We start from the raw sequence: 26,060 nt of genomic DNA, 5'->3' as shown, positions 1-26,060 counted from the left end.
GTATTGTTGTAACAAGTGTGCGGAAATGTCTATATTAAAAGGATCACGAGGATCGAAATGTCCTGTAACAAGATCTAGAGGTTTACACTTAGTAAAACTATGAATACTACTGTTATAAGCTAAAATCGCGTAAGGCATAATATTAATTACTGAATCTGATTTTTGACTCAATTTAAGAATACGTAAATGTTCTAGTATAGTAGAATGGAATCTTTCCACAATTCCATTTTCATTCGGTGTATGTGGAGCAACCCTATGATGGTGAATTTTATGAAATTTAACAAATTCTGCCATAAGCTGATTAGTAAATTCAGTTCCATTATCTGTAACAATAGTAATCGGTACGCCATGGTTAGTGCAGAAGTTAAGTAAACCCTGTAAGACGCTAACTGCAGTTCCATCTCTCAAATGATAAGCCTGACCAAATTTTGAAAATGCATCTACAATAGTTAAGAATTTTTCACTTTGTATAGTCAAGAGATCCAAATGTACTAATTCAAATGGCCTTGTGGCAGGTGTTAAAACTTGAAATTGCTGCCTGATAGGGTTGCGGTCATATTTTGCTTGACCACATATAATGCATTCGTTTATAAATTTTGATATATGCTCTTTCATCTTAGGCCAAAAATATCTGTGAGAGAGAGAAAGGTAGCATTCATTGATGCCTCGATGATTAGTTTTCCCATTGTGGTATTTATGAATGATGTCTTGTTGCTGGAGATACTCTCTTACATTTTCTACTTCCCTTTTTACTACAAATAATCGCAAAGCAGAATTTTTGAAGTTATTTTGAATAATAGGTATTATTTGGTACATAGCCAAAGGTGGATTTATGAGTAAGCCAGTGTTAATTTTTGGAAGGACATGCTCTTTTATTGCATTTACAACATCTTCTTCTAAATTTGATTGTGAAACCTGTAAATTAATTCTAGTATAAGCATCGAAAGGTTTTGTTACACTTGGTCTAACCTTGATATCTCCAACTATATTGAAAACTATTTGTTTTGTGAACTTATTTAATGGGTAATCGGATATAGGTATTTCAAGTATGGGATTTTCAGCACTAGTATGAGCCGTAGCAGTTGATGAATTTTCATCAACATCTGGGGCTGTTAAAGTTCTAATGTCATCTGAAGTAGACGGATTTACAATGATAGATGAAAGTTCCTCATTATTAAGTTCAATACGAGAGAGGGCATCTGCATTGGTATTATATTTTCCTTGTTTGTATGTAACTGAAAAATCGTATTCGCTAAGTTTGAGACGCCATCTGGTTAATCGAGAATTGGGTTCTTTCAAGTTCATAACCCATTGTAAAGGCCTATGATCAGTAATGATTTTAAACTTCCGCCCAAATAAATAAGGTCTAAAATACTTTGTAGCCCAAACTATAGCTAAAAGCACCTTTTCATAGTACTATAGTTAGTCTCACTGTCATCAAGTGTACGGGATGCATATGCTACGGGTTTGTCTGTCCCTATATACCCTGAGATACCCTGAGATAGAACGCATATGGCTACGTTAGACGCATCTGTTGTCAGTATAAAGTCTTTACTAAAATCAGGATATTGTAGGATCGGATCATTTGTTAGAAGAGTTTTACAGTGCTCGAAACAATTTTTGTAATTTTGATCTAATGTTATTTTGTTTCCCTTTTTAAGGCAATTAGTTAGAGGTTTAGTCACACGTGCAAAGTTAGGTATGAATTTTCTGTAATAGCCTAGTAATCCGAGAAAACGTTTGATTTCGGTTGTAGTTTTAGGAAGAGGATAATTTTGAATAGCCTGGATTTTGTTAGGATTTGGTTTTACACCATCTCTACCTATTATATGACCTAAAAATTCAGTTTCCAATTTCAAAAACTCAGATTTATCCATCTGGATTTTGAAATTAGACTCTCTCAATTTTTTAAATACCTTCTCAAGGTTAATTACGTGCTCTTGCAATGATGTGCTAAAGACTATTATGTCATCTAGGTAAACGAGGCAAACCTGATTTTGAAGATCTTTAAGGACACTGTCCATCACACGTTGGAATGTGGATGGAGAGTTTTTTAAACCCATTGGCATTCTCAAAAATTCGTAATGACCATTCTCAACATTGAATGCGGTTTTCTCAACATCCGCGGGGTCCATCTCTACTTGATAGAAACCACTAGCTAAATCCAGGGTTGTGAAGTATTGACATTTTCCAAGTTTATCTAATACATCTGTTATTTTCGGAATTGGGTACTTATCATCAACTGTTTTCTCGTTTACTTTTCGAAAATCAACGACGAGACGCCATTTGATTTTATTGGATGCATCAGCCTTTTTCGGTACTATCCATATTGGAGAGCTCCAAGCAGACTCTGATGGTCGGATAATATTCTGCTCGAGCATCTTTTTGATTTGATCTCTAACTTCCTGTCTATGAACATGCGGATATCTATAACTTTTAGTATGTACGGGGATTTCATCAGTAGTTTTTATTTTATGTTTTATTTTGTTGGTGAAGGTTAAAGGTTCACCCTCAAGATAAATCACGTCCGCGTAGCTTGCACAAAGATTAACCAGGTTAGCACGTTCTTCTGCGTTCATATGATCTGTTCGGAGACGAGATAAAACTTTATTTATGCGGTCTGATAAAATCTCAGTATTAGTACATTCAAAATTAAAAAGCGAAGCTTCTACAGGTCGGTCCATGGAAAATACGATATCATTAGATGAAGGGTTAGTTATCTCTACCCAAGCGCGGTTATTAACTACTTTAGTTAGACATTCAGGAATTATACAATTACATATACATTGATTTTCCACTATTACATCACCATCCTGCGTATTAATAGGTAATCTAACTAGTTTAGAAGAATTGGCGGGGACAATCTCTTCATAAAGATTAACGTTTTTAGAGTCATAAATGTGTATAGGAATATGTGTACTGCAGGTTTTTAGAATTCTGTTTTTAAGATCAATATTACAGTCAAACGCACTCAATAAATCTAAACCTATAAGTCCGTCGAAGTAATTATGGAATTTATATATGAATAGTGTCATGTCGCCTTGCTCTTTAAATTCAGGGAAATATGGTAAAGTAATGGAATAATTATTTGTACTAGTGGCGTGCACATTAGTGACCTCAAATGGTTCATAATTAAGGGGTATATGATTAAAGTATTTTTCAACGGATTCCGGACTAATAAATGACTGGTTTGCGCCTGTGTCTATTAACAACTTAAGTGGAGGTTCTGTAATTTGAATATAACCTAATTGCCTCTGTATGTGGAAATTGAGCTCTATCTTGGCTTTTCTGGTTTTAAGACTTCCTGAAAATTTTCATCTTTACTATCCTTACAGGTGGAAATGGGTTCATCTACGTTATATACTGCTGAGGGTTCTTCGGAGGTATAATATGGCTCATAATGTTCATTATATTGATCATAATCATAGTAATACTGATCATAATCGGGATAATATTCATACTCATTATAGTTATAATCATCGTCAAATTCATTGAAATTTAACTCACGGGTTTTGAAATAATTACTAGGAGGTGGATTGCCAAATTTACGCCAATCATGCCCTGTAGGGGGTAAATTCCTAGGTATAAAGTGACTCACACCACTCTTCGGACGTGGTTTAAATGGTTGTTGGGGTTGCTGAGGACTATTAGGCAATCTAAAAAGATTACTTTGCGGATTATAATTCTGAGGCAGAGCGCGCATTACTTGTTGAGTTCGAGAGGGGCCACGGGGTGGTTGCATCTGTTGTGGTTGGCTCGGACGCCATCCTTGGTTATTTGGTGATGCGAATGACCTTGATGGACCAGGCATGTTCTGGTGCCTGAAGGGCATATTAAATGGTACGAAATTGTTAGGCGGTAAATGGATTGCATTAGATTTCAAATGAGTTTGATGAAGATCTTTCCTAGAACCACCTTCATTTCTTTGTTGTAAATACAGAGTATTAAGTTCGTCTTGAACAAATTGAAGAGCCTTTTCAATAGACTCCGGTCGCATACAGCGGATCCTACAACCTAAGGGGTCTTTTAAACCTCGCAAGTATGCTTGAAGAGTAAGCTTTTTATATAAATCTCGTTTAGCTTCTATGGTAGTTGGGACAGATTCATGTAAAGAGATATATGTCATAATGGTACTATATAAATTCTGGCACCTCTCATAAAATTCCTGAGGTGTGCTATTACCCTGTGTTTGTAATGAAAGATCACTATAAAGAGCGGTCTCGTCACGGTGATCTGCAAAATTGTTCACTAACGCACTCCTGATACCTAGCCAGTTTTCTGGAATTCCATTGGAATTAATTAGCCTAGCCGCGGGTCCAGAAATTTTATTTAAGATTCCGTTTATTAAAGCCAAATTAGACAACTCGTTTCCAGGACCCGGTTGGAAATATTGCAATACTAATTGATCGCATAAATTAATGAAACGGGTTAAAACATGAGTGTTCCCGTCGAAATCGGGTAGCAACCTTAGTGATTTGTAGATATTGTCAATGTCAGCCATTTTTACGTTTAAATCTCTATTTTCGTCTATTATATTAAACTTATTATTTTTATCTAACCTATTCTTTAATCTAGAGTTACGATATTCAAGTGGATGAAAAATCTTGGTTGCTTAAAATGACACACACAATTTAAAATAATACACAATTAAAATTCAAAAAGTAAGTTTAAACAATCGAAAGAAACGAACATAAAATATAATAAAAATCACACTAATTGATTTGTAAGTCAGGTGAAAATGTAAGTTTATTCAAAACTATATTCTTTATGAAATAAATCGATTTTATTAAATAAAGATTAGAAAATAAAAATAAAATTGATTAACTACGTCTATAAACGAAATTAATTAATTTTTTACTGAACCCTAATAGGGTATATGTGAGTAATTAATTAATAAAATAGTTATAGTCTTACTAAATTAAGGATATGAACTAGGAAAGTAAGGACTGAGATAGATTCAAAGTACTTACAGCATATCTGAATTTTGGTATCAATTGCGGAATCGATTTTCAGATCTCCCCCGAACCGTTCGAACCGAATAGGTTTCGGATACTCGAAAACGGTGCTTAGCCACCCGGGTAGCTCGCGAACACGGTATCGAAGTTGGATATTATCACGAACTATCCGCGAGTATCCTACCGACTGCGCCAATTATGATTTCGACGGTCGGTGGATGCAATGAAACCAAAATTTAAATGACTTAATTTAATTTTAAATCTAAATTACAATTAACAGGTTCGACTATATTGTACGAAGGGTGAACAAATAGTGACACAATATTCTAAAATATTCGAAAAAGAAATATAAAACTAAAAACTCTGTTCACACGGAACTGCTGAGTCAGACCCGTGTAGAATGAACAAGTTTACTTAGAAGCTTAGCGCGGCCTGCGATTACACCGTAATTCTTTTAATATCTAATTTAACTATCGCTATGACACCGTCACGTAACACATTCGTCGTTGGTATTAAATATCTTACGCTTGTCCGATAAGTAACGTAATTATACACCCTATTAATACTTTTACAAATAAATGACAGTCGTATTGAAGAATATAAATGTTTTAACTATATTGTCATCTCTCGTAATCGATGTCAGCCATTTAAGGAAGTTGTTAAACATTGATGCACGGTGACTTTGCCATATAAGCGCTTAAACTTGATTCCTATATGGTCTTTCTTATTTATATTTTATTTATTTACTTGAATATAAACGCGTACTTAGGAAGTTAAGATTACACGATTTGAATATGCATTATTAAAGAGGGTCTTTGTTAGTAACTATAAATAGATTTTGCAATTGGATATGATACACTTTTTTATGTAATGTCTGCAATTAAAAGGGAGGTTGTCTTCTAATTATCTTTGGCAGATCCAAGATAAAGTTGTCCGTTACCGAGGCATGTTTGCAATACGCTCTAGTAACTTTTAATGGTAAAATATAAAAGCTAAAAATTTTAACTAAGAGTTATAACTGTATAGTAGAGTTCGTTTGCATTATACTGACAAGTACAGTAGAATTGGAATCTGTATAATAATACGTGTGAACTAATAATTTTCATTTCATTTCACAAAAAGGGAGTGTAATGATTTTTGGTAACTAACATAACTTGAACACAGTGACTTAAAGCTATTTTTATTTCATAATCAAACGTCAATAAAGTTCATATCAGCCTTGGGCTATAAAGAGTCTAATGCTACTACTAGTTATGGTTATTTACAGAGATATTTAACAGTGGTCAACGACACTACTTTTGCTTCTTAATTGCCCATTATAGACTACAATTGAAAATTCGTTACCAAAGTGCTGATTGCTAGTGATGGTTTCGTGACAGTTAAAAGAGTATATTGAATAGATGATTGAGAAGTTCTTTGTTAACTTGAAGATAATTATATATTAATATTTCAATGTTAGCAATGAAGACTTTGACAAGACGTTTTTCTTTAGTAATTTTATGAAATACATTAGTTGTAAACTTGAGACAGGAAGAACAACAATTTTATACAATTACAATCTGGTCAATATTCTAATGCATTGTAGGCCATCGTTGTGAGAGTGCATAATTCACTATATCCTGCTAGGGACATTATGATGGTGGTCAGACAGCGTGACGGGTTCACATGTTGCTTTCCGGCGTTACACTTCAAAACACACTAAGCCTATGTTCCGTTTAAAACTCATCCGTTGGGACATTTAAACAGAAAATTAATAATCTAAATAAAAAAAAATAATTGTGTGAATTTAAATTTATTTTTTTTTCGCATTTGATTTATTGATTCGGTTTCTGTGGATTTGGTGAAGTGTTTTGAATAAAGGTTTTAAATCTGTGTATATAATGTTGATAACAAAGTACACAGCCATTTTACTGGAAAGTGCTAGAAGTGCGGAGGCGAGGAATGCGATTAAAGCCCCAAATGATAGTTCGTCCCCTTCTTTGGAAAGGACTCCTAGAAGACGAACGTGGAGGCGACGACGTTTTATATACAGGTTTGTTGATTAAATTATTACTATTTCCTAATATGGAAATTTAAGGGATTATTTCAACCTATACATTGGGTTAGCCTTCAGCCTAAACATAAATAAATTGTTAAAGCTAAACACTGATTGTATGCACGTTTACTAATTATATTAATAAGATATTTTACTCAAAATATTCAGGTAAATTTAAATAAACATTTTTCACGGTATTTTACTTAATCGATCTATGAGATAATTTGCCTAGCCTAGCATAACCCACGAATAATCATTAAGATGCTATTATTGTGACTTACGCCATACATCGTTCCATTACTCAATGTTATTCAAAATTAAATATCCCATTATTATCCATCGAAAACGATATTTCCGTTTATGATTCAATGTTGAAATAAAATTCGGTAAAGATTACATATAACACATCGAAGTCTTTATGAAATTATGGACGTCATCATTTAGAACTTGATGTTGTAATGGTTAACTAACCCAGCGTTAGATCGTGACCTGGTCAGGTGTGACTGTTGAAACACTTAATCAAATGAAATATTTATCGACTCAAAATTGCGCTGCAGTTGAATAAGTTATTTGCCACATAAAAACTTCTTGTTAGTATTGAATAGCAGATAATAAACTCACCACTACCTTTTTGTTCTTTTTTCTACTATATTTATGTGGAATATACTATATATATGGATATATCTGGAAAGCAAACGAATTCAAAGCATCCTATTCACAGACATTCATGTGTTTTTCAAAACATACGTATACATAATCTAATGTTCATGTTGTCTTCCGTGTGGAGTAAATTTAAATAAACAGACATGTAAACAGCATTACATATTCAAAGATTGCAACGGAGTAACATTGAAGGGTCCTGTACATACAACGAGAACTGCATTTTTAGTAGTGTATTCCAGATTACAATTTAGAAAAAGTCTGAATTTTGAATGCAATGGCCAATACTTATTTATAGAAATATTATTTTAATATAATAATAATAAATATCGTGTTACCTATTGATAAATTCTTCACCTTGTAGCTATTCAGCTTATAGCTCATTGTTTCACTTCTATTTCATTTAAAACTAAAAAAAAAATTCCGGTTTTGTACGTACTCATTCTTCACTTCTAACCAACTCATCTCTTATAAATTCGAGTTACTCATTCATAATATTGTAATTTGAGCATTTCAAGGGTTCCGTAGCCAAATGGCAAAAAACGGAACCGTTTTAGATTCGTCATGTCTGTCCGTCCGTCCGTATGTCACAGCCATTTATTTCCGAAACTGTTAAGCCAACATAGTTGATACTTTGTAGGTTGATTTATTCTGGTAACTGCTATGTGAATTTTAAACAAAAATTAATAAATTTAAAAATTAAAGGGGGGCAGCACTCCATATATGGAACTGATTCAAAATTTTTTTTTTCCAGCTGACCTATACGTGATGGGATTCCATGGATAGGGCTTTAAAAAGGACATAAATGTTCCTAAAACCATTTTTCGTCATAATCAATTGTTTTGAAAGATAGGCGCTTCCAAAGTGGAAAAATGAGTGTCCCCCCCGCCCTCTAAGTTTTAACATAAGAGAGTGAAAAAACAAAAAAAAAATATCCTGTAGATTTCAATGCAAACTTTCAACAAAAATTAGTTTAAACGAGATATCATAATAAGTTTTTAAGAAATAATACATTTTCAAAAAACGCATATACAACTTTGTCGTTCATACAAACACTGTGTAAAACCAAATATTTTTTTTATAAAACATCGATCAAAGTTACAACGCACTACAATAACTTTTATATTATGTCATCTACTTGCTGCTACGGAACCCTTCATGGGCGAGTCCGACTCGCACTTGTTTAATTTTTTTGAGCTGTGATCTAATATTTAAAAGAGCAACACGACATTACTCATTGATTCCTTTATATTTTTGATTAGTCACTGAGTAACTATTGGTTTCATATCAATAGTTATCATCCTTTGTCCTTGATAAGTAGATGTCTTTTAGGATTTTATTATAATAATTTGTTATTTGTAAATAACAAAAAAGAGTTGTTATTTGTTATTAGAATTAGCCGATCTTATGATCAAATCATAAAGTAAGTGAACCTAATTTATTTTTACTAACAAATAACAATGCAGGTGTTGGCAGTACAAGAGTAATCACGGGAATAGCTTACTACTTTACAAATTTCAAGCCACAAGTAATACCTCCAACTTCTGCTATGAGTCAGAATACTCAATTCCTAATACTCGGACGTGACCAACAAACCGTAATAAAAGGGGTTCAGCCCCTATAATTTAGTAACCATACATTTTGCTGTTTTACCAATTGCAGTTGGCACAGTCCCACTTTATACAAATAGGTATTCAAGCCATTTTTGGCGTTAAATGTCATTTTTTACCAATTATTATGAAAAAAGCATTACTGCAAACATTTGAGGTAATTATTTAATAAATTAGGAAATAATAAAAAGAGTCTTAAATAAAAATCCCTGTTAGTGAAACTTCCAGAAACGAAACCTTACCCGAAGTCAGGTTTCCTTTTGTGTCAAATTCAAACGTTTCCGATACATCTGGCTAACCTCTTGTAAGGCGTGAACTTTATAAGGTTAACGAGGAACTTTAAGATAAGCGTAATTAAGCATTGCTGATGAAATTCTGTCGATGAATGAAGGCAAAAGAAATTATTCAAATGTGTTCCATAATACAACAAAATAACTTAACTGACTAGCTTTTACGTTTTATTATTAAAGATATTATTTTTGATGTGTATTATTAAAGTGTACCGAGTATCGTAATGACTTACATTTAATTATACGTATAATGGTCGTTGCGGTCTCGCTGAGGTATTTGAATAGAGCAAGTTTTGTTTGCAGTCAGTTAAAACTTTGGAAACCACTGACATGCCTGCATTTACAGTTTAGTTCTAAAACTTTGCTCTATATACAAGTCATTAGGACCCTTATTCAGTTTAAGTACTTTAAAATTTCCCTTTAAATTGATCGATAACATATATGAACATATACATACATACATATATGTATGTATAATATATATCGATCTATAATGATCTAATCAAATTATTTCTAAATATATAAGTATTTAAGTACACTTAATGCAAGATGAAGAGTTTAACTGGGTGCCAGCAACTTGCAACTAATATTAATCCATATAAATTGGCAAACTTATACCATGAACAGCAAATTATTAGCAGGGTTATATCATGCGATTGTAAACTTTATTACTATGAACATAAAAGCGACGAAAGATCTTCACTGACATTTGAGTCCGGCAACTCCAAGAAACTAACAATATGATCAAACTTGGTTAATTTAATATCATCCTTTATATGTTTAATACGTTAAGGTAAATCAGACAAGATAGTAAGGTTTTGATAGTAATATACTTTTTTATACAAACAAAATAAACACATACATTTCAGTTCTATGTAGTGCAATTTATTGATTTATAGAGTAATTCGTTTCAGCTTTTCATTTCGTAAAAATAATTTCATTGCACTCAATTTGCTGTATTCCAGGTCAATGGTTATTTAAAATCAATAAGCACAGTGATCGAGCGTTTAACAAGTATGCCGGAGAATGCATGCAGGTCTTCTTAAGATATGACCTACATCTGAGAGGGTAAATGTGTATTGAAATAGAGAAAGCACGCTTTCTTTATAATAACTTTTTTTTTTTTTTTATTTAAAATTTTTATATGTATGAAATAAAACGTTGGCATAAAAAATCGTTTTGACAGTGTCGATATTTCTATCACGAGGTCTTAATTTAGATATGTTTTTATAGTAAGTTTTAAGTTATCATATTGTACTACAGGTTTGAAATTTGAAATTTAAACAATGTGATGCCTATAACTTTCATATGCATTGTTGTTTGTAACCAAAACTATGAGCTACGCGTCCAGGTATCCGAAGAATTCATATTGCATTGAAGAATGCCATACAGTCATGGCAATGATATTAATTGTTGAAATACAAATATTAATGTATAGGTTACGCGCATGTGGTTTTTGAACACAGATTTCATATAGGAGGCTTCTAGATATACAATATTGTTACAAAGGCCGCTTTGTCACTCCAATGTTTATATAACTTCCATGTTTTTAAAAAATGACTGTTTAAAAAAACAGGAATTGAAAATTAAAGCTAAGCTCAATATTTGTTATAATTAGTGTTTTTTGCAGGAATAAATTTAGTAAATCAATTTCCAGATCTATCCCTAAAAGAATTAAGAATATATAAATGAGGTGGTACTTTCAAAAAGTCTTAGATTTCATTTCCAGAGCGAGTTTATATCCAAAAATATAGTTTTATTTAATATATTACTGTAAGACAATGGAGGCCTTGACTGGATTATAATCTTATATATACTTCTCCATAGCTCTCCTAGTGTTTATTAACATTTTACTAAGGACCTTTTTCATCATGCAGATGGTAAGAAAAGTATCAACATGCATATTGCATATTAAATATCACATCTATGAACATAACAGGATTTATACATCCGTTATATATTTGTTACATTCTTAATATAATATTTTAGTATAAATAAAGTTCTAGCCATATAGACAAATGACCAGACATCTGTCTGACACAAATCGATGTATAGTACAGGGCTGGCACAGCTGCCAGGACATGGCGCAAGTCGCCCACGCGGTATAACTGACGAAATAATCAAGTTTGACGATTTGCTATATCCTGTTAAATACTATTAAAATATTGTATTCACCTCCACTATTAATATTTTACAAACATGTACGTCGGAACAAATTCAAGGGGGCAAGTATTCTCAATAGCATAATAATATTAAATATTTTTTAATTTTAGCAGTAATCACAATCAAATTCAAATATATAAAAGCATTACTAAATCCGGGATACGAAACCACAAAAAAATCTGTAATGTGACACAATACATTTAAATTATCCAATAAAAACTATTCTAATTTTCATACCTTAAAATAAAGAAAGTACTGCAAAATCAGATTTTGTTTACGGTACGGCGTTGTTATAATTATATATACTATGGCAAAAACAATTAACTGAGACACCAACAATCAAATAAGGTATACCAAATAATATTAAAATGGTTTCAACTCATCAATCGTTCGAGTCACGTAGCAAGTACGTATCATGTAAGCTAAAAGTTATTTTTTTTTGCTTTGTCATGATTAAGTAAATAACATTTTTCCTTATGCCATCGGAGGAATCTCTATAACTTGAAGTTTGATTTTTTAACGGAAGAGTGTTGCAAAATCCTTCCATTTTTATTAAATTTAGTAAGCCGACAAGACAACTGGTTGCAATATTTAGGTCCCAATTGACAGGTCCTTGAATTCTTGCTGGCCGTACATTACGTTGAACTCAAAATAAATTTAAAATTACATGAACATATTTATCGATAGCTAGCGTATTCAGTTTGAAGCTTTTTCCATGGATCGTCGATGGTAACTTTATGTATGGAATTTCCTAGGCACGAGGGTTGGCGATCGCAAATAAATTAGATGAGAATTAGATAAGAGGTACAGGATGCAGCTGTCTATTCTTTGGTAAGGTTTATCGGTCATAGAAACTTTACTGCAATTTTATAGGAAAAATTTATATATCTTTTAATGATATTTTAAATTCATAGCACTATGTTAATTAGTTGAATTAGTCTATGAATTCATTACGAGCCAAGACCGCTGCATTAATTACGGCCTGTAAATTAAAATCTGCATATTAAAATCCAATGCGCTTCAGAAATATAAGCACTCTGTTGCTTAATGTAGAGAAAAATATTCGAGTTGTTGAAAAAGCTTTTAGATCTTATAACAAAAATAAAAATTTATTTATTTAATAACTCGTTGAGTTTCCATCGCTTCATTTCATATTTTTATTCTGTAAAATAAATAACTACTTTCCTCAATCAAATTTTAATAAAAATTAATCACAATATAATGCAATAAAAGATTCATGAGTACATTTTAAATAAAAAGATCCGTATAAAGCTAGGTATTTCTATAAAATCTTTAAACTTTCCCTTTTATCAAATGGTTCTAAACTACATTAAAGCAATATGAAACTTCAGCTAGGCTTTAACTTTATGGCCCTATAGAAACCTAATAGTTAGTATAGGCCGTAAATAGTTTAATGGAGTGTCGGGTGTGTCGGGATTGTCTAGGGTAGGTCTTTTTGGTTCTAGTAACAAACTTGTTCGTCGATCAGTTCCAAGTAGCTTGTATTTTGATTTATAATATAACCCCCCCTTCCCCCATTAAAAACCTTTCCTTAAAATCGGTTCATTGTTATTTTATAAGGATTTTTTAAACGCTTTATGAAAGTAAAAATGACAGAAACCTCCATGATAAATTATTAATCAGTAATATATATATGTACATATTACTGATTATGTATATATAATATGAAGTATATGAATATAGAAATTAATGATATTTATGCAAAAATATTTTCCTTGTAGTTATTGTAAATTATAATGTGACTTCTTAATATTTTTTAGTCATCTTTTATTATCAACATCTTTTATTAAAATCTACATGATCTTTTTTGTTCACCGAGCTGTTGTTTTTTTATTCTATGTTAAATTCTAGAAAATTTTGTTCGAAAATTATTGGTTAACTCATTTCATGTACGAGAATAATGAAGATAGTAAAATATGTGGCTTAGTAACAGAATCAAATAAAACTAATGCGAGAAAATTTCCAGGTAAAGATATAGTGACCTGAAATATTTTACCTATAATTATTACTTCTAAAAGCTCCATATAGTACAATTAAGTTGTCATTCTTCAAGTTTAAGCTTTACGGGTTCCTAAATAGTTTACCAGTGAATTGGAGACCTATAATTAAATAAAACTATTTAAAATCCTCTTTTTCCATGCTCAATATAGAGTTTCTTTTTTTCTACGATAACAGTAATTAATAATATGTTGGTTGACTTACAATACAAAAATGCTAAAACGAGTTTGTCAGAAAACACTTAAATCCTAACGGTCTCAGAAAATACTATAGAATTAAATACACTTTATTACCACGCACACATGCCATTGATAACATGCTTTATAATTTTATACAATCAAATATATCTTTCCAATAAAGACGATGATGGTTATAAAAATAAGATTCCTTAACAAATAAAACAATTTTTCATATAATATTTAATTGTAGCTTCCGGGATTCTTTCCCTTTAAAGGCATGAGAACAATTTTGTTACAAATAATCAGTGGCTATATAGAATCGAGATGGATCTTAAATATCGTAGTCCGATCTGTAAATAGTTAAATAGAGATTCAGAGTTAGCTCCAGAACTAGCTGGGCACCTGTCTGAAATAGCTCCAGAGTTAATTGTTCGAATAATTGGACAGTTTTGAATAGTTTTAACCGGTCTATCTCTAATGCTTTGGAGGTCGGTGAGTAGTTTCGACAAGAATTTTGCTTGTTTTTCATTATAGTTATACATTCGCCCGATTATTGAATTAAAAAACCTTTCAAGTATAAGTAAATTTTCAATACGTATCTATTTAATATTCTATACAACCCAGTACCTCTTTATTTGAAGTTCACTTAATTTATGACGATAAAATTTATGTAGTCTCGGTTTGTTCAAATATTGCAAATGTAAACAAGGTATAAAGCAAAAACAAATAAAACAGAAAGCAATATCAGATTCGAGTCTGGCGTAGAAGAAACTTTTCCAACTTACCTACTCAGGTGTTCGACGACTGAGTTTGTCCAATTATAAACAAGAAATTTATGGAGCGTTTTGCATACTCGACCGCTTAATACTTCTCGGAGTTCACGAGTAATTTGTCGTTTCATTTCCAAGGAAACCAAAATTTTTAAAATAATTGACGTGTCCTTAAACTAAGTAAATATATTTTTAATACAATCGAAATTAAATTTATAAATATTTTATTGGACGTATGTAATTGGAAATCGTTAGTAAAAAAATTATGTCAATTTTAATGATCAAAAAATAATTTCTCGTTATTTTGTATATGTTCATTGTTTATTAATAAATCATGTTATTCCGAGCCATTTTCTAGTTGGCTGACTGCTTGATTGTTTCTAATCAACACTAATTTCCAAGGAATTCAGGTCGTGATTTAACTTGTAGCATCACTACATAATAATATGTTTGTTTAACAGCAAAATTTAATTGATTCTGATTGTAAATTTCGTTTCATACAATAACATTTTGTTATACTTTAGTTAATTAGTGACAGTGGAGATCGCCCTCATCGTTTATTCACTAAATGAAACGTGGTTACCATAAATATAAGCAAGGGTGTTTCCTTTAAAAGAAGAAGAAATTTAATTTCCAACAAAAAATCTATTGACTATTATAAACATTTATATAAACTTGTTCATGATTTGGTGACGAATTACGGGCAAAGTGATAAAATTGGAGGTCAAATATAACCTTTTTATCAAACAAAATAATATGTAATATTAGTTTCTTTATAGACACACTTTATCAATACGATTATCATTCCACCCCAAGATGCCACGGCCATGTATTTCTCAACAAATATTTGTTTCAATTAGGCTCCTCAAAGACCCCGCTCTCCCCGACAAACAAATGCTGATCGTTTTATCAAGAGTGACATTTATGTATGGATACCCACACCAGTATATAGAATGGATGATTGTATGAAATAAATATTTGTATTGTGGAATAAATGTTACTATTCCTTAGTACATTTGAAATTGATTAAATGTAGCTGAGTAACGTCAATAATATAAATTGTTTACGTAATTCAACTTATAATATCGTATTCAAGACCTTTTTTATCTTTTCCCAAGTCATTGTGTCAAAATTCAACAGATTTTTAGTGGAAAAAAGATAACATTTTCTTTTATCTTTTGCACTACACAGATGGAAATTTGAAACTATTTTCAATGAATAAAAGTTGAATAAAAATTCTTATAATAGCAATATTTTAGTTCTCCAGACAAAGAGTTTTTATTATGCTAGGCTTGGGTTCTCGACAATTATGTTTTTTCCGTCTGCAAAAGCCTCTTGACCCGTGACCGGTCTACGACATCTTTAATTAAAGTCTCTAATGACTTTTTATAGATTCCAGCCAAAGATTTTATTTAATGCATATTTTTATATTTGTCTGGAAGGTTTTGAGATATTTTAAAGTGCTTTCGATTAAAATAATTGAATCAATTTTAATAGCGGATGTTTTAAAATTTTGTGAAGTGAAATTATTGTACCAAACTACACATTGCATTGATGTATTTCAGAATATTTTCATTCAATTCAGTTCTGGAAACGAATCTATATGCAATTGTTAAGAAGGTATTTGAAAACAAATTGAAAATTATTGACTTTCTAAACTTCACTTATATAATATTCAAACTTTAACTCGGACCCTTGCACTCTAAAAGTTAAACTGTTATCGCTGCAGACATATTTTTCACTTTCCATACTTGTAATAATGTTCAAATTTGAATGAATGATATTAATAATGTTGGATACTAGAATAGAAGGCGTTATAGTAACAGGCGCCTAGCCGCAGTTTTCTGACATAAGCAGCCCGTCTGCTTCTTGCTATAAACAAAAAGAAGGCGCTTGGATAAATTGAAATTTAAATTGACTTATTCTCTTTTAACTTAACGGATGGACTTTATGAGAAAAAATTGTAACCGAGTTCTTATTTTTCAGGTAAGGCACATGTATTCCTAAAGGTAAGTACAACTATCAGAAAGAAATTAATTTGTCTACTGATTTAAGCTTTTGGAATGGTTTTGTTCAAAGGGGAAACTAAAGTATGGGAAGTATTTTTCATGTTCAAGAAGAAAAACATCTTTTAAATTAATTTATTACTTAAATAAATGTTATCAAGAAAACAATAGTATGCACAAAGTTTATCCTTTGACGAGTTGTGTTTTAATGAATTCACTACTCTCAGGTAACAAAGACCCGTTTTGTAGGTTCCAACGCCTTATAAAATATTCCAGAAGCACTGATTTGTACTTTAATTATGTTTAAAATAGTGAGTATAACTATATATATAGTATATATTAAATATTAGCAAAAATGTATTCTCAGATTTGTTAGATATATAGTTTCCATAAAAAACCTTCATCTCATATTATAATGAAAAAATAATATTTTTGTATTGTTGCTTTAATGCGCTTATGAAGTATCCTCACAATGAATCACGCGTACCTACCTGTGAAAGGAAAACTATCAAGAGAAAAGAACGGTCGTACAATGTGGACTTCTAGTCATTGTATTGTATTTTAACAATGACTAGACAGTCGTCGCAGACTAAAGACTATATTACTTTATACTTTACTAAAAGACTAAGGGATTCGATGATTAAGTCCTTGACACACAGCTAAATCCATATTATATTTTAAAAACATATATTATTTCTGTTCTTCCTTTAATTAATTTTATTACTTGTTAGCATCTTATATTTAAGTACTTAAATAATTGGTATTTATACGGTTTCAATATTATAAAAATCTATAAAATTTAATTCTCATTAAGTAGAATAAATTTTTTGTTTATTGCGCTCTTGTCTAATGTCTACGCTTGCTATAACATAATTTGTAGCGAGTTCCGTTGGCACAATCAGACTTTAGTGCATAGCTAATTGTCACTCTTTGGATTCTTTTATCTTGTTACAAGAAATTTAACTTCAATGAAAAGGAATAAATAATGAGAGAAAACTTGTTAAATCTTGATAGTTTTTTACTATTTTACCTTAAGTTCCAAGCTAAGAGATAGACACAATTAAGTATCTTGAAAACTTTATAATTTCCCATCGTTCCCTCTGATAAAAAGTGTATATTGCGGAGAAATCTAATTATTTATGTCCCTCAGGGATACTTTATCAGTATTCGCTATTAATTCTAGGGTAACATTGATTCTATTCTCTTAATATTAAGAAGGGGTGGCTTGCACTTAGAAATAATTCATACCCCCTCTTTAATACGATCCTTAAACAAAAAGTTATGTTAATTTTCCTTCATCGAATCTCAATTATTTTGATTAATAATAATGTTAAGGATAATGTTTAGACTAGAATCATACTTCGAGAAATAAAATTTATGATTAATTGAATAAGTATGATATCAAAGTGGGCAAAGGTAAATATTACTTGTGTGGGTGCAGTCGGAGGTGTTTCCACCTAAATAAGCTTAGGAATTAAATTTAATGTCTAACTAGTTTTACTACCTTTATATAATAATTTAATTCTAGTTTTATTAAATTTATATAATAATAAATATAAGTGCCATAAGCACACATATGTTGCGAAATAAAACGAAATTCATATTTTAAATCGGACGTCTCTGTGATATGTTATAAACGTCGTTTAAATCAGTCACGAGCCATCCCTACCAATTTAGTTTAAACAAACAAAAGCATTGACCGGAACAAATTCTTGACATCACAAATACACCCTGAAGTTCCAGACCCTCCACGCAGGTAGGGTCACCAAGACCTCATTTGACATTTGTCATAGTTTTACAGACTTTTATTACCATGAAATCGCCGAAAATGTTTCTTTCGTTAAATAAAAAAGATTCTTTACAATGTTACGATAGTTGCAAAGTGGGACGATTCTGAACAATTTATGACATGGCTGGCTGCCCTCTTTTATGGTTTTACAACATATTTATCGTTTTATGGCCTAATGGGGTAGTTTATGATAATTTCGCGGGGCCATAGATTAAGAAAGGTTGTTGACAAATGCTGCTCGGTTAGACAAGAAGAGATCTCGTTTATAGGACCAATTAGATTATTTTGTCTTTGATTTTTAATACCTTATTAAATTAAATATCATTAAATCACATCCGATGATAAACTACTGGTTTAAAATCCTTATTAATTTTGAAGACAAAACATTTTATGCGAAGCTATGTAATGACGAAAAAAATTTTTTTTGTCTATATTCATACAATGTTTGTTAAAATAATATTGGAAATTTTAATTATAGCGTTCACAATGTTTACAACGATATTTATCGGGTTAATACAATGCAGTAAAAGCTTATGCCACAAGTTTAATAACTACGTAAAATTTAAGTACACGTGTTTGTTAACACTTACCTATTACAAGTTTATGTCATAAACTGGTGCTTTGGATAGGAAACTTTAACACGTCCGATGCATTCAAGTAATGTTATGTAAACACGGCAGGCGTAACTTCCAACAGTCTAAGTATGCAATACTTGTTCTATGTTGATGTTAGATCAAATAGTGAATATGCTTTATTATGCAACGGGTGATTTAGATTTGACGTACTTAAAACGAGATATAGAACTTCATCGTATATTCTACACATGTGTCTGCATAGGCTTATTTCTGACAGTCTATTATTATTAAACAAATTTTATTAGATACCAATATTTTGTTATATTTTTTTAAACCAACGCAAATTTAACATCTGATTCACTGTATATAAATAGTATAAGGCTGCGTAAACACGATTTAGCTTTTGGTACAAGAAACGCTTTTGATATGTTTGCAGAACACGACAATGTTTGTTTTCTGTTTGATGTTATACTTGGACCTTGCTATTGCATTTCATCTTTGCTTAAATATTGACTAATTGTATCTAAATGATTAAAATCTTATAATATTATTTAATCCCCAGTGTTTCTTTTGTTAATTAGTATGTAACTTGCAACATCATTATGAAAATATACAATTTTGGTATGCAGTTTAAAAGTGTACTTGTTTATTTTCAGCCGGAATTGTGTTTGTATGTGCTGGCTGCAGACGAAATCTTTTTAATTATGTACAGCGTTGTCAGTTTTGTATACAACGCAATTTTATTTGTCCCTAGACATGAAGATTTTAATCTGTAAATATCAAAGTATTTTACAGAATATAAAATACCTAATTAAAGTATTTCTAATAACTGGTTTGTTATTTTGTTCATCCCATTCTATTGAATGAGAACTTATTGTTTGTTTAATTTTATAAATTTAAAAAGGTTTGTATGGTGTAAATATTGCGATTTTTTTAATTTTAATTTAGTAATTGGAATAATGTTTATTATAGACAGCTTCATAAAAGAATATTATTATTAAATTATAATTGCTTCTCCCGTTAAAATTATAAATATGTTTGAAATAAAACATCAAAATGTTCGGTTTATTTACGAATCATATTTGTTATCATCAAATCTTAAACGAAAACACTTTCTTTGTTAAAACATGCATTCGTGACGACGAAATGAGGAAATACAAATTTACAGGAAGATGCAATCGAGTGGCCGAGGCTGTCTCAACAAAAGTAATAAGGATTCAAATAGAAGTTTGCAATAACAAGATCTCAAAATTTATATTACCGTTTTATATAGTTTGGTAATAAACGTACAGAGCAAACTTAGACAGTAGACAGATTTAAAATTGTTCAATTTAAATCGTCGTTTCTAAATATGAATCATACGAAAGTGTCAGTTGTTTCAAACACTATTCCTATTGTGTATAATGTGACGCGGTGACAATGTTTGCTTTCATCAACCCATATGTGCAGTGAAAGTAAAGACAAAAGATGAAAGTATATAAGAATTTAATTTATACTAAAATGTGACTATTTATTCGAGTCATCAAAACAGTCATCATAACAATGCCGTATACAAGTGTGTGAAAAATAACTTAGTTTAGACAAGGTTTAACGAGAGGAAAAAATTATAGATTGTTTAAATTTTAAACTTTTAATTTTTAAAACACTGACGTTAACCACTAATTAGCCCCAAACATTGTTGTTGTTTTAAGTGTCACGTTAAAATTATTGGTGCATTGTTTTATTTCAGACATAAATAAAAAAACAAATATTGTTCCACGGCTTTTATCTCGACATCTTTAACAGGTGTGAAATAAGGGCAGTTACAAGTAAAGCGCTTTGCGTAACAACACACGACCTTGGTCTGAGCTCCACAAATGTTCTTGGTAATTACCACGATATTTGTAATTTGCTTATTGAAAAGGTTTACAAAAAGAAATATATGGAAACTAAGGGATCTAGTTCCGGACATGCGTATTGGAGTGGGATGGAGATACTCGGCGAACGCCAGTTGTTGCCTCGACGCCGCGCAGCGTGTCGTGTTTGGCCGCGTCGTGTTTCGGACACATATCAAATTTCAAAACGAAAATTTGATATCGTCGTTGAATTGTGTTGGAAGTGCTTAAAAGTTTTCGGGTTCTCTGGTAAATTGACAAGTTTTACCCGTCAGTTGTTTTATTTTTGTGATTTGTTTATTTTTTGCAGTATTGTGATTTAGTTTTGCCAAGTGGTCCTTTAGCAACTTCAATTTAAGTAGTATGTATTAGCTTATATGGCTTATTTGTATTTGTTTTTTTATTGCTTGGTAATTTTAATATTTTTGAATTATGTTTGCATTTTTATATTATTTTTACCTGTGTTACACTTTTTGACTGTGTCCTTAATGATATCATCAACACAGTTTCTTTATCAGTTCTGATAACTGTTATCATGAGTTTGCAATGGTGCACATATAAAAACATCTTTATCGTTAAAGTATTGAGACATTGTTTATTTTCTTATGTAGTGTTGACCTCTGGGTACGTTTACATATCTTTTTAATATAATAAGACTATAAAAATATCAGAACCTATGAAAAGTATAAATTGAGTAAAAAAAATTAATAAAATCAAATATCTCTGAAAATAAACAACAAATACTACATCTCCAGCAGCGAGGCACCAATTATTTCAATTAGTTGAGCAAAATCATGAACATGCTCTTATTGATTGACACGAGACAGGCTTTATTTCTATGCTATTTATTGTTTGAAATTCAAAAGATAAAGAAGGGATTTGAATATGTGGTGAGGGGTCTTTGAAATTGATCGTCTAGTCCCTAGTCTCTTACTCTCTCTGTCGTTTCTGGTTTACGAGCTTTTGGAACAGGCAGGTTTAATTCATAACAAACTTGATTTTGGGACTAAGGATGTCAATTACCATATTTCAAGATGATACTCAATTTGTATTATGCGTAATTAATTACTGTAATGATCTGTTCAATGATGATTATCAATAATAATTGATATATTCTAACATTTTTCGTGTTATAAAAATGTTCTGATAATAACAAAGATAAAATAAACGTGTAGAGAGAAAACTATTTAAATATTTCGCAGAACCCAAACCAGTTTAGTTTTGGCTTTATTAACAGAACACGCGTCACATTTTTTTTTAATATGATATTAAAAATATTCGGTTGACCATTGAAGCGATAATTCGGGCCTGTAATGGCATAAGACCCCTTTTTGTACCATTGTTATAGGGGGGTGTGGGTCGTTGACGTTGGCCTTCCCCTATTTAATGTTTCGGATTTGCAAGATATTTTTCATCTCTTCATGATAATTATAGATTTGTCATTTCTAATCCAATTTTATTAACTTTATTGTTACGCAAATGTCCCGCTAATCCTTATCGTCCATGCTTGACGACGTTTGTTCCCTTGTTGGTGTTCGAAATAAATATTTATGTTATTGAATCAATCTCTTTTTTTTTTTGTTAGGAATTCGGGATGTAAGTCTAAATAGTTCATACTTTTTTTTATTTAAATGTTTGTTCTCTATGAAATTTCCAGTTGGTTTTTATTTATGGTACTATAATTCAGTACAGTTCAATCTAATCAATCTTAAACTTGTGGTGGTATTAACTTGTGGTTTTTGATTACATATAAAGGTAATTCAGTTTATTGTTAGCCGGTCCTATTATATTAGCAAAAAATGAAGCGTAGAATGTGTATACCGTTAGAGAGAGGCTCACCGGATAGTTATTTGAGTTGCATTATGTAGCGACGGCAACAATCTTTAATAACTTGCTAGTTACTAGTATTGCGCAAGCGCCCTACTTTTTGCACGTGTTGTCAATAGTTTTGCAACAGCTTCCGGTTTACAACTCTTTGATGTTCATTTGTAACTGCTCCAGAGTTCGCCCTGAATACAAAACAAAACAAAACCAAAAATCTGTTTCGTTGAAGCAAAGACACAAATAATGTTTTATTAAAACCAACACTAAGTCTATTTTAAAAAAAAGTTTTATCATATCATTGCCATAATACAGCCGTTTTAGACGCCCACAGCTATCCGACGCTTTTGTGTGACCTTTTTTGTCGAACTCAACTCGATAATGCCACCGAGAACGTTTCTACCTACTTATAATAGTTCGATCTCCACAAACTTAATCAGTAAACGACGCAGGTCTATCCCATAGGGCGTTGCTCTGCGCGATGGAATGTGTCTGATTGTGGTTACGAAATGCCATGACTCCGTGATCGACAATAATGTATTTTCAATACACCTCTACTTACATTCTGCGAATTAGTAACGAATAAAATTACAATGTAAATAAAACATTATTTGGATTTTTTTTTCCGTCGTTTTTCTTATTCTTACGATTCTCTTCTGCTCATAGCTTTAATAGCTTCTACGTATGTGGCGGAACATTCTCCGAAGTGCACTGTTACGGCCACTCCGGAAAACACAACGGGTTCCATTGTTCTGAACAGCTCCTTATATTGCGCATAGCGGTCGACTTCATAGCCTGCTTAAGACATGGAGTGGCCAAATTCTCAGAACGACTGTGGCATTCATTAGGCCATATAAAGTGTATATTTACAGCCCACAATATATTAATATACATTACAGATCGTAAATTTACATTTTACTATTCATATTATTAACTAAAAGTGTTTAAATTAACTATATGAATAACTACCTCTGGTTGCATTCTCTTTTTGGTTATTGTTTAATACAAAACTGCTGAACATGCTAAAATCTGGGTCAAGTCTTATCGCTTAATCGTCCCTTTGAAAGGAAATGAGGGTTTTAAAGTGATTCTCCACTTAACCCCGATCATGCCACAGTATCTCATCTTAATACGAAATGTGGACATCGATGTCATTTACTATATAATGTCTTTTTTTAAGTTAAATGTTGACCAAAGTTATTTTATTTTTATAAGCAGTCTTAGTGGATCAAACGGCTTCGGCATAGCTTGGCAGGTGTCATTAGAGCTAAGTAAAGTGACACTAGTTAATATTAATCTTATAAAAAGTTGATTTAAGCGAGCAAACTGTTGCTATTGAACAAGACAAGTCTTGATTCCTTTAATAGAATAAAAAACATTTTTTCTTTTAAATTGAAAGAACCACCCTTTTTATCCTTTGATTTATGATCTCTACTTTTTCAGAATGCTAAACAAAATTCCAAGAAAGGCTCACATTTAAGAGTTTGTCTTCATGAAATTAAGTTATCAGTAAAAATATAATAACTTGAATTTAATGAAATATATTTAATAATAAGATGACCTAATGATGAAGTTAGTCTACCAAAAATTACACTACCATTAAAAAACTTACTAGAAACTTTGCAGTACATTATCATTCTTGGGACTTTCTATTTGCAACATCATTAATCTCAGCCATAGTACCTTGTCACCCGCATCCCGTAGCCTATTACGTAACATACGAGACCAGACTTGAAGAGTGAAATTGATTAAATCCCATTAGTTGATTTCAAATCCCTTATTCCCATACTAATTATCCGCCCACCACATATTGTATGTCTAGTTAGCGAATGGAACGTTTTCTAATAACGAACAACATGTTACGATACCAGATAGTGAAAACTTTCAATTATTGATATGCATAGTCTGCAATCAAGGAACTTTGTTTAAGAAAGTTTTTTGTAAGTCATTTTTCCAGCCAATGACCTAATAAAGTAAGTTAACGATGTAGCCAGTATCAATAATAGAAATATTGGACACGAATCGGATGTTCCGAGACACATTGTGGCTTTTGCCTTCCTGTGCGCGTCGCGTCTTGAATACAGATTGACTCTTCAACTCCTTATTTGATATTCCTCACTTAGGTAAAGTGGTTTTTTTCTAGTTTCATATTGTTGTCAGAATATCAAGATTTTTCTACCGGATTATTTGTGTTGAATATTTAGATAAACAATATATATCTTTGCGTTGTCTTTGATTTCTATAGATGTTTTCTTATATACATATATATAAAGCTAAGATTATTCATAAGGACGTTCACGGCTAAAGAATATCATTAGTGCTAACTAACTTATTACTAATGATTTCAAGTAAAATGCATGTAGTAAGTATTGTTGTAATGTTTGCATAGCAAAATAAAAGTATTCAAATAAAAAATGACAAAAAAAACTGCAAGAATATTTAGTAGTAAGCGATCACGTAACATGTTATGTCAAACAAACAAAAAAAAATATTTATTTCACCTGCTTGCATAAAACGATGGACAGATGCAAGGATTTTTTGCAGTCGTTTTATACCTTTGCTGTAGTGAATATAAATAAGTTTTTTGTCGTAGTTATTTTGGTAACGTTTTTTTATTTTTCGTTAATAGATACAATTTGGTTTTTTTAATACATGTGTTGTGAAGTTTAGTTTTGCTGTGTAACTTAAACATATAATTTATATAATATTATAGTTTAAAATGTAGATACTTTTTATAATAGCTATAGTCCTACGTCTCTGTCTTCATCTTATAAAAAAAGATTACACAAGGTTTCTGTTTGAAGGAATTGTTCTTGCAAATTGGGCGTGTAGATATAATGTTTAACTTTAAAAATAAAATAAATGTTTTTTTTAAGAGATATATATAAGATATATATATATAAATCATTTCTATTTTAATTATAATAAAAAATCAGAAATTTTTTCTCGCATCTTGATATTGCCGTAACATAATTGGTAGTAAAGCAAATAACAGCCATGAAATTGCATATCAGGTGTAGTTGATCAAGTTTGATCTTTGAAGATAGTTAGCATGAAATTATGCAATACTAGTCACCTTACGCAACGCTTATATAACTAAGATAACCATCTTCGTAATCACGAGTGAGTGGTCACTGCTCTACAAAACGTTGATTCAGATTTTCAATACGACAGTTCTACAACAAATAGATGCTGATAGTAATTGTTACTAACTAATAATATGGATGCGATTTTATAACATATAATATAAAATTAAAAACGAAAATATTTATACACATTCTTATTCAGATTCCGTTTTTTATTATTGCAGTTAG

At 31.2% G+C, this 26,060-nt stretch overlaps 1 protein-coding gene across 11 annotated transcripts in view; it reads left to right on the top strand.

Annotated features, from left to right (window-relative positions):
- The window catches only part of LOC116770979 (protein sprint), a 129,752-nt gene that overhangs the window by 38,203 nt on the left and 65,489 nt on the right, over positions 1-26,060 (top strand). For 3 of the 11 annotated variants that reach the window (XM_032662639.2, XM_061520828.1, XM_032662635.2), the window contains exon 1: positions 21,048-21,286. The exons of 4 other annotated variants lie outside the window; for them this stretch is intronic. Coding sequence is in view for 2 of the 7 variants with exons in the window: in XM_061520825.1 (XP_061376809.1) it covers positions 6,836-6,987 (152 nt within the window). In the remaining 5 variants the exon portion in view is untranslated. Of the gene's footprint in view, positions 1-6,752; positions 6,988-21,047; positions 21,287-26,060 lie in introns of those variants that run through there. 4 more of the 11 variants (XM_061520825.1, XM_032662637.2, XM_061520830.1 and 1 more) reach the window with 4 other exon arrangements.

The sequence above is a fragment of the Danaus plexippus genome, chromosome 7, assembly GCF_018135715.1.
Source record: "Danaus plexippus chromosome 7, MEX_DaPlex, whole genome shotgun sequence".
Lineage (NCBI taxonomy): Eukaryota > Metazoa > Arthropoda > Insecta > Lepidoptera > Nymphalidae > Danaus > Danaus plexippus.
This window is presented reverse-complemented; position numbering and strand designations above follow the sequence as displayed.